The sequence below is a fragment of the Barbatula barbatula genome (genome assembly GCF_947034865.1).
Source record: "Barbatula barbatula genome assembly, chromosome: 2".
In the NCBI taxonomy this organism is placed as follows: Eukaryota; Metazoa; Chordata; class Actinopteri; order Cypriniformes; family Nemacheilidae; genus Barbatula; species Barbatula barbatula.
The window spans coordinates 13533008-13541502 of record NC_136767.1 but is presented as its reverse complement, the minus strand read 5'-3'; the positions used below and the strand labels follow the sequence as shown (position 1 = coordinate 13541502).

General features: G+C 36.0%; 1 protein-coding gene across 1 annotated transcript; it reads left to right on the top strand.

Annotated features, from left to right (window-relative positions):
* Nucleotides 1–607: 607 nt before the first annotated feature.
* Nucleotides 608–6153, top strand: aqp3a (aquaporin 3a). The gene is made up of 6 exons (XM_079475746.1): nucleotides 608–942; nucleotides 2537–2663; nucleotides 2782–2919; nucleotides 3003–3127; nucleotides 3433–3650; nucleotides 3761–6153. The coding sequence occupies exons 1-6, from the start codon at nucleotides 835–837 to the stop codon at nucleotides 3942–3944; spliced, it is 900 nt and encodes a 299-aa protein (XP_079331872.1). The 5' UTR covers nucleotides 608–834; the 3' UTR covers nucleotides 3945–6153.
* Nucleotides 6154–8495: the final 2342 nt, after the last annotated feature.

Below are 8495 nucleotides of genomic sequence, written 5' to 3'. Positions count from 1 at the left end.
ATTTTTCAATAGACGTGTAGTTAAAGCGAAATAGATATATAGTATGTACATTTTATTTCGCACATATTCACATCATTTGTGCATATACAGTATCAAGATGGAAATCGAGAAGTGGTCAAAAACAGTTCTGCTATTTTGCGGTATGAATTATTTTGTAACACATTTATGGATATAGAATTATAATTATTATTGAACGAGAACAATTAGATGATAGTTGTATTACGTTTCATTCCAGGCTTAATCAGCATAATTGTTTAACTCATTTGTTGTGAATCATATACTTAAGCAAGTGACCAAACCCATTCCTGATCCGTACTTAATGTGAACTTGAAACGATACTCTTCTCATACCATTAGACCTAAAGAGATAAGCCTAATCTTCTCCTGCAATTTCACACCCCATGTTTTCACTAAATGGTTTATTATTGGGTGATGAAGTTTCAGAGGTTTGCAAAAATACAATTCACAAAATGCAACGTGAAAGAAGGGTAGAAAATTGAGGAACCTGTTTTATAAAAGAGAAGAACAGCACAGGAATGCAGCATGAAGAAAGAGGAGTGAGGGTGTGTGTGTGTGTGGTTGTGTGAATAATACAGGGAGGGTTCAAGAGAGCTAATGTGGCGCATAGGTGTGTAAGTGTATGTGCGCGCGTGTGTGTATGTTTCTGTGTGCGTGAGATGGAGAAGTGTGTGAGTGGGCAGGCTTGAGCATGAAGGGTTGGTCCTTTCAGAACTTTCATGTCTATAAGAGGAGAAGACTGGCCATCAAATGAACATACTTTGAGGGACATACAGGTTTTTGCACACAGTCAAGAAAAGACATCAGTGCCGAAAAAATGGGAAGGCAGAAGGCCATTCTGGATAAGATTGTGCAGACTGTGCATATCCGCAACAAGCTGCTGCGTCAGGGATTGGCTGAATGCTTGGGAACTCTAATCCTGGTGGTACGTATTTTTCCCTAATCATGAATTACTCTTCTGGGATTTTAAATCAACATCAAAGCTGAGGTCCAATTTGCTCAGGTTTGTGGTATAGCTTTAAGATACATAAATGCAGGCTTACATCTCACATAATGTGTATTATACATATAATATATTAAATATTGAAATAGTATTATGTTGAAAGATGTTGAAGAATGTACTTCTCCAAATTTACTGATGAGATACTGTAGGTTAGTGGCAAGAGTATTGCGTTAACAACGTAAGGTTTGGTTTTGATCACAGGGGATTGCACAATACCAATGTATAAATGTATAGGATAATGCAATGTAAATCGCTTTGGATAATCGCTATGCCTCAAGGACATGTGTTTTAAATGCCGTCATGCACAGATGGCTGTGAACAAAGGGTAGATAAATATATGTTTCTAAATCTAAAAAAACATACATAACATAACACTCTGTGATTCCCTGCACCATTCAAGGCAGATCTGCTTGTTTCAACACAACAGGCACATTTCAAAGCAAATGCTTGTCATCACATACATTACTGCCACAATCTACACATTAAAAATGTATCTTATCTTGTAAAAAAGGTTTGACAACCATATTTGGTGTAAGATAGGGATATTATGGAGATATTAACGACACAAACATTCTAGATAGAACTGAATGCCTTTTAAACATGTTACACACGCAAGAGAGTAAAGAAGAAAAAAACTGGGTTGCAACATGTTAAGGGTGTGTTCCAGACAGTCCAGACAAAAGACTGCTACAAAACATGACTCTCATTAACGACCACACCAAGCCCCTTCTCCAAAATGCTCTATATGATTTTACAAGCACTTCAGCAAAACAATTTGTTTTAAGAAGCACTCTCATAGTTTGGTTTCGAGGTGTGTGGTTTATAAAAGATAATACTTGATAACAGAGTCATACACTAACAGGTGTGATGTTTGCTAAGTGGCATTCAATTTCCCTCAGAAAGAAACCACACAGAGCTCCCTTGAACACACAGTCTTTGACTGTTAAGGTCAGTGTGGTGATAGCCTGTTAACTGACTTCCCCGACCAGGAACCTGGAACAATATATAATAGCGCAAAGTGACAGACACTAGGTAACATAATCATGAGTAGTTGTCGTTGTTAAAAATAAATCAAATATTTATTTAAAATTGTCATGCAAAGTGACTACAAGGTGACATTTAGGTGATAAATTGTGAGTTAAGTGTAATGTGATTTCTCTGCTGGGATTTAGTGTCACAAAAATCTTGTAATTAAATGATTTTGGTGAAGCTGAACACTATTGCATAATGCCACTGGTATTTGGGTTCAGGTGCCGACGTGACCTTTAAATTGAAAACTTTAGCCGCAAGTCTGAACAGCACCTTGGTAGTTTCTCATGTCAGAAATGACCTATCTGCTGTGTTTCTGTGCCGTAAAAAAACACAAAATTTTCTTTTCAAATCATGCTGAAACAAATGTTATTCTTGAAACAATGAAGAAGAACGGTTCTTTCTAAACACACGTGAACCTGTTAGACTGAACACGATGTGGGGTTTTCAAAAAAGAATTAACGCCTTCTTTTCACAAACTTTACAGATGTTTGGTTGTGGTGCCGTAGCCCAGGTCACACTAAGTGAAGGATCGCATGGTCTCTTTCTCACTGTAAATCTCGCTTTTGGGTTTGCTGCTACTCTTGGAATCTTGATCTGCGGCCAGGTGTCAGGTAGACAAACTCCTCTAAAATTGCATCCTAAGCCATTATTGTGCATGGGTATGAAAACAGGATGTGCATTTCATAAAAGATTCTTTGTGGATGACTTTGTTTATTTCTTTGTCTTCAGGGGGTCATATAAATCCAGCTGTTACATTTGCTCTCTGCCTCTTGGGAAGAGAAAAATGGAGAAAGTTCCCAGTTTATTTCTTATTCCAAACATTGGGATCATTCCTGGGTGCTGCTATTATCTTTGCTGAATACCACGGTAATGCTATTTAGCAGAAATGTTCTTTATAAAACAAATATTCCTATCCTATCTTTTGTTGACACTCTTTTTGTGTGTTTTAGATGCCATGTATGATTATGCTGGTGAAACAAATGAGTTGCTGGTAATTGGGAATAAATCCACTGCAGGGATTTTTGCAACTTACCCCAGCAAGCATCTCACCATTTTAAATGGTTTTACTGACCAGGTCAGTATTGATGCAGTCATCTTGATGCTTATTCATTTCTTCTTATTAATCCATAAAACACTTTCACATTCTAAAAAAGTATATTCCAATTTGTTGTTGTATAGCTTTTAAGGATCACATTATGAGTTGCAATTTTTATTCACTGAGCAGGAGTGCCATATTGAACATACAGTATAAATCATTGAATAGGCTACAGAGAAACACACATATTACAATTATATTCATTTATTCACATATAGCTAATTTATTATACTATTATTATTGTATTATTTATATTATTAATGATATTATTATCATATCATCAGGTGATAGGCACATCGGCTCTGATTGTCTGCATCCTGGCTATTGTTGATCCGTTCAACAACCCGATCCCTCCAGGTCTCGAGGCTTTCACTGTTGGATTTAGCGTCCTTGTCATTGGCCTCTCCATGGGTTTCAATTCTGGTTATGCAGTGAACCCAGCCAGAGATCTAGGACCTCGTATTTTCACTGCCATGGCTGGATGGGGCCCTGAAGTTTTCACGTAAGTGCAAATTGAACTCCAATAACATAAACAAATTGGCTACATCATGCACCATTCTACAGCAATTTTGATGCACTAACTTAGAAATGATTCTTCTGGTTTGCAAATAGTGCCGGGGATTGTTGGTTTTTGGTGCCAATCTTTGCCCCTTTCCTGGGATCCTGCATTGGCGTAATTGTGTACCAGCTTATGGTGGGATGGCACATTGAGGGAGAATCTAGGGACAAGAAGATAAAAGGTACGGATGAGAATATCAAGCTCAATGATGTCACCAACAAGGATGGATTGGCGTGATCTCCATCAACCCTCCTGACACGCTCATTGTGCTTAAGAGTCTCTGGTTTCAACATCATTCCACAGAAGACTTTCCTTTTTTAAAAACTGAATTCTGATTGTCATGCCTCCTGTCACAAGGACTTCTGAAAACATTGCAAGCCTTTAGATTTCAAATCCTTTTGACTTTCTTTGAGTTTGACTTTCGCAGTTTTCTTGATCCACACATCCTACAGATTCCTCCATTAAAGGAAAAAGGTCTTTCTTCTGCAACACGAATTATATTAATTCACTGTTTTGAAAAGTTAAAATTGTAGTGTAGCATATATCAATATTTACAGTATTTTATGCTTTTATACAAATTCCATTATAATTCAAATGTTTTAATGTTCATGTTAGGTAAGGTGAGCAGTTCTTTGTAAATATTTTGTACTCTTGTTTTCATTTATGCAGTTTTTCACTTTGCTTTTTGGGAATGAACACTTGACATGTATGTTTTTCAGAAAACCATACTGCAGATAGTAATGTTGTTACAGTCTATAAATAGTATAATCTGTTTCTGAATAATTGTAATGTTGTGCCTGTGATATGAATCTTCTAATGCAATGGATTGTTTTCCTAATAAATGTTTTTGGGTTATTATGATTTGTTAACAATTTGATGTTTTTTTGTGATCTTAAGGATGTGCACATTCATGCACTCCTTTGGGCAATGGTGGTTCAAATATATTTACTTTGTCATGAAACTCGACGTATGCCAAAAGCTCAAGTGCCTGTCAAAAGCTGCACAAAACAAATGTAAACCGCTTTCATAAGGCCTTATGAAACAACAGGTGTGGACTGCTCTGAGAATATGAACCCGTACTCTCAGATACAGGTTCAAACGTATTACAGCTATACCTGAAGAAAATCTGGGTGTGTGCAGGGTATATATAATACTCTACAAATTTAAAACATGGAAGACAAGCTTTAACTGAGTATTGCAAATGTCTCTACCAAGCAAGAACATGTCAGTCCTTTTAAATAACTCATTTGTAACTATTATAACAGACGTCTCTCAAATCTATAAGACAACCAACATATGTACAATGCAGTTACATTGATAACTCATATTTGCAAAACAAATAATTTACAATACAAATAATGTCTGTGGATGATGACTGGAGGTAAATCTATGCTTGATTTGTTATTTTTATTCAGCACTTATCTAAGTTATTTTATTTTAAATTAATCCATGTACATGCATTACAAATCCCCTTCATCTAAGACTGTCACTCCATTACAGATATATCTGAAAATCTTCTCACCTTGCTCGTATTACACACCATTATAATGCCCTTTCTTTTCTGTAAATACGACCTTTGTGGCAATTGCCTCCTTCTCTCTTTGCAGTACATTACCGCTGCTTCTCTGTACCTTTGGCACTTTCAAAACCTGTTTTCGTTTCGGTTTAAATTCCCACTTTTTCCTTTACGTGAAAAAAGTTTAACAACTTACCTACACTTGTGTAGAGTCTATAAAGTTTACCCCTTATTTAACCCAAAGATGGCTTTTGGCCAACACACCTGCGTAAAACACCCATGTGTTTCCTCTTAGGTATTGGCCCATTAAAATGAAGCATGCCACTATTTATGAGATGTGAAATCTGAAGTTATTTCAGGATTTTTGAACAATTAGAACAGTTTAATGAATGTTTTGTTTGATAACAGAAGTTATCAAACCACAGATGATAGATAATAGCGTATTGTCTATGGGTGTGGGGTTTATTATATAAACAGGACTCTACAGAGTAATTGCAGCGAATGCCATCTTTCCACTTCAGTTTCCTGTTTACAGGATATGAGTGGCAAAGTCTGAAATCTTCATATCAGACCAAATGAATTTGGGGCCTAGTTTGGTGGAATCTCTACACACAGAAATGTCTAACCCTCAAAAATACATGGTTTATATTCGGGCAGATATGGCACAAGAAAAACATAACATATTTTTTATTGTAAAGTAAAAGGACATGTTTTTCATGTTATTTAACACCCCACTTGCAGTCTATTATTGTAATTTTGTCACTTTTTATGGTAAATTTGTGAATTCCTGAAATATTTTTACAGTGAAAAAATCCTGGTGTTTGGTGTAAACATGTGTAAACAAGCACTGGTTGACAATGTAAGAGATTGGGCAGTTTAGTATTCTGGTAAGACTGTGAATGGATTTAATAAAGCAGTCTTGGGCTCCTCTCTTGTTTTGGTATTTGCAGAAACATGTCAGAGACCATACCTGAAAGTTCTTTTCAAAAACCTCATGGGTGTAGCTGTAAATACTGCCCTTGGCATCACACGATTTTGATATATTATTGCTATTATGTTAAATCTCTTCAAAAGAACACCGTGTCTTCTTATTTCGTCTTTAAGTGAAGAAATATATGCTGTGCTTTCTTGGATTTATGACTGGAGATGGCTTGTATTATTCCTAAGCCAAACTTTACATGCTTTAGAGCCACTTTTATATTCAAGCAAACACGGTTCGTCTGGACAAAACACCAAGGTCATACTTTCACTCTTTGAGGTCCACAAATGACTTGTAAAGCACATTCCCAAGTTTACAAACCTATGTTGTTTCCTGTTTTGATGTAACAAATGTGCCTGGAGACATGCTTTTAAAGTCTCAGATGCTCTTGCTGAGAGCTATAAGACATCACAGAAGCCAGATAGCTTTAAGATGTTGCCAAACCATATGCTGCCCACATGTTTGATACACACCGCTGACACACTTTCAAAAGTTTGCTGTCAGACAGTAAAATCTGCACCTGACTATCATCTCTGATATTTTTCTTTTAACAGACATTCTTTAGATTTTTCCCCTTGTTTATTAATCCATCAATTCCTTACAAAGAAGAACATTACAAATAATCCTTCAATTATTTAACAATCTGTGTATGCTATTTCTTCAAGATCATTGTAAACATGACATTTACAAGCCATTTAGCTAAACAAACAACAGAAAAAAATATTTCCATGTAGATTAGTAATGCTTTTTCTTACAAAAAAGATCTTCTTTTCCGGCACATAAATTATAAATCAATAATATTTAGAAATTTTAAACTGATGTATTTGACCAGGACTCTAGTGACTTTAAAATTACCTTTTGCCTTGTTGTGACTTTAAATCTTGAAATGAAAACCATACAAGGAAACCTACAATGCCTACAATGTAATTATACAATCTGTCTCTCTTTCCACTTTCAAAATATAAATTATTTGTAACGAATTCTAAAAGATTGTGCAAATACCTTTGCGAGACTTTTTTGTCAACATACTTTTGATGTGACTGTCATTGTATTGCATTGGCTTTTCAGTTTCTCAACTTTGGCCTTTACTTTAAAATCGTGACAATGCGTTGCACAACGTAGTCTGTCTTTTATTTACAACCATTTGTGCTTATTCTCAAAGAACCCCTGTTGCATTCAAGACCTAAAGAGAAAACTCAATCTGTATATTTCTTACACAAATAGGCAGACTTTCTAGATTTTGGTTTGGGGACGTCCATTCAATCTCATTGAGCAGATATTACCTCAGGAATGATTTAAAGGGGTCATATTGGATGGCTAAAACGAACATTATTGTGTGTATTTGGTGTAATACAGTGTCTTTACCGTAAAAAAACATTATTTTACATTATATTGCTCCTCTGTGCACCGTCTTTCTGAAACGTCTCAATTTTTAACAAAGTTCTTCGTTGTGAAAAGCGCTGTGCTCTGATTGACAAGCTATTTTCAGACTTTGCCATCAGAGCATAACTGATCGGTAAGGTTTTATATGTAAAAACTATTAGGTTTAACAATTATCTAACTACAGATTACATCTTGAGCAGCCTTTGATGCTGTCTCTCGACAAAACGCGACAAAGTCAATGAAACGTTTTACAATGAGGCATTTGACGATCCGGTGGGGACATTGCTACTGAATATAATGACTTATATTGACTTTTTTTGTTGCATCACGTTGCAGGGGAAAACAACAAGAGAATAAGAATTATTCTCCATATGGTGGACTTCGATGGATTCCAAACAGTTGAAGGTCAAAATTACAGTTTCAGTGCAGCTTCAAAGGGCTTTAATGGATACCAGACAATGAATACGGATATTATCCAGCAAAACGATCGGACATTTAAAAAATATTTTTTTAAAGGTTAGGCTCTATAAACACAAATGCTCGCCTTGCTCTGTTATGCAAAGTGCGCTTACGACTTCACATAATACATAATTACATTGAAAAGGCCACGTAGGCGGAAGTATCGAGTCAGTGTTTACAAGATGAATGTGCAAATACTAAGTCGAATGCCGTTTACAAAAAATGGGATTTCAAAGGTAAAACAAAGATGTCGTATGATTTTGAACTGGATTTTTTCACCCTGCCCTACCAATGTCAAGTGTGACCTGTCCAACGTAATTATGTATTACGTGAAGTCATGAGCGCGCTTTGCAGAACAGAGCAAGGTGACCAATTGTGTTTATAAAGCATATACATTTTTATTTATGAAAACGTATTACAGGCTGTGAGTAAGAAGCGGCAGACTGTCCTT

What these genes read in the sequence shown, in the direction of transcription:
- aqp3a (XM_079475746.1), top strand. Translation starts at nt 835, where the DNA reads ATGGGAAGGCAGAAGGCCATTCTGGATAAGATTGTGCAGACTGTGCAT. An exon ending in TGGGAACTCTAATCCTGGTG is followed by an intron (nt 943 to 2,536) that starts GTACGTATTTTT and finishes CAAACTTTACAG; the next exon opens with ATGTTTGGTTGTGGTGCCGT. An exon ending in TATCTTTGCTGAATACCACG is followed by an intron (nt 2,920 to 3,002) that starts GTAATGCTATTT and finishes TGTGTGTTTTAG; the next exon opens with ATGCCATGTATGATTATGCT.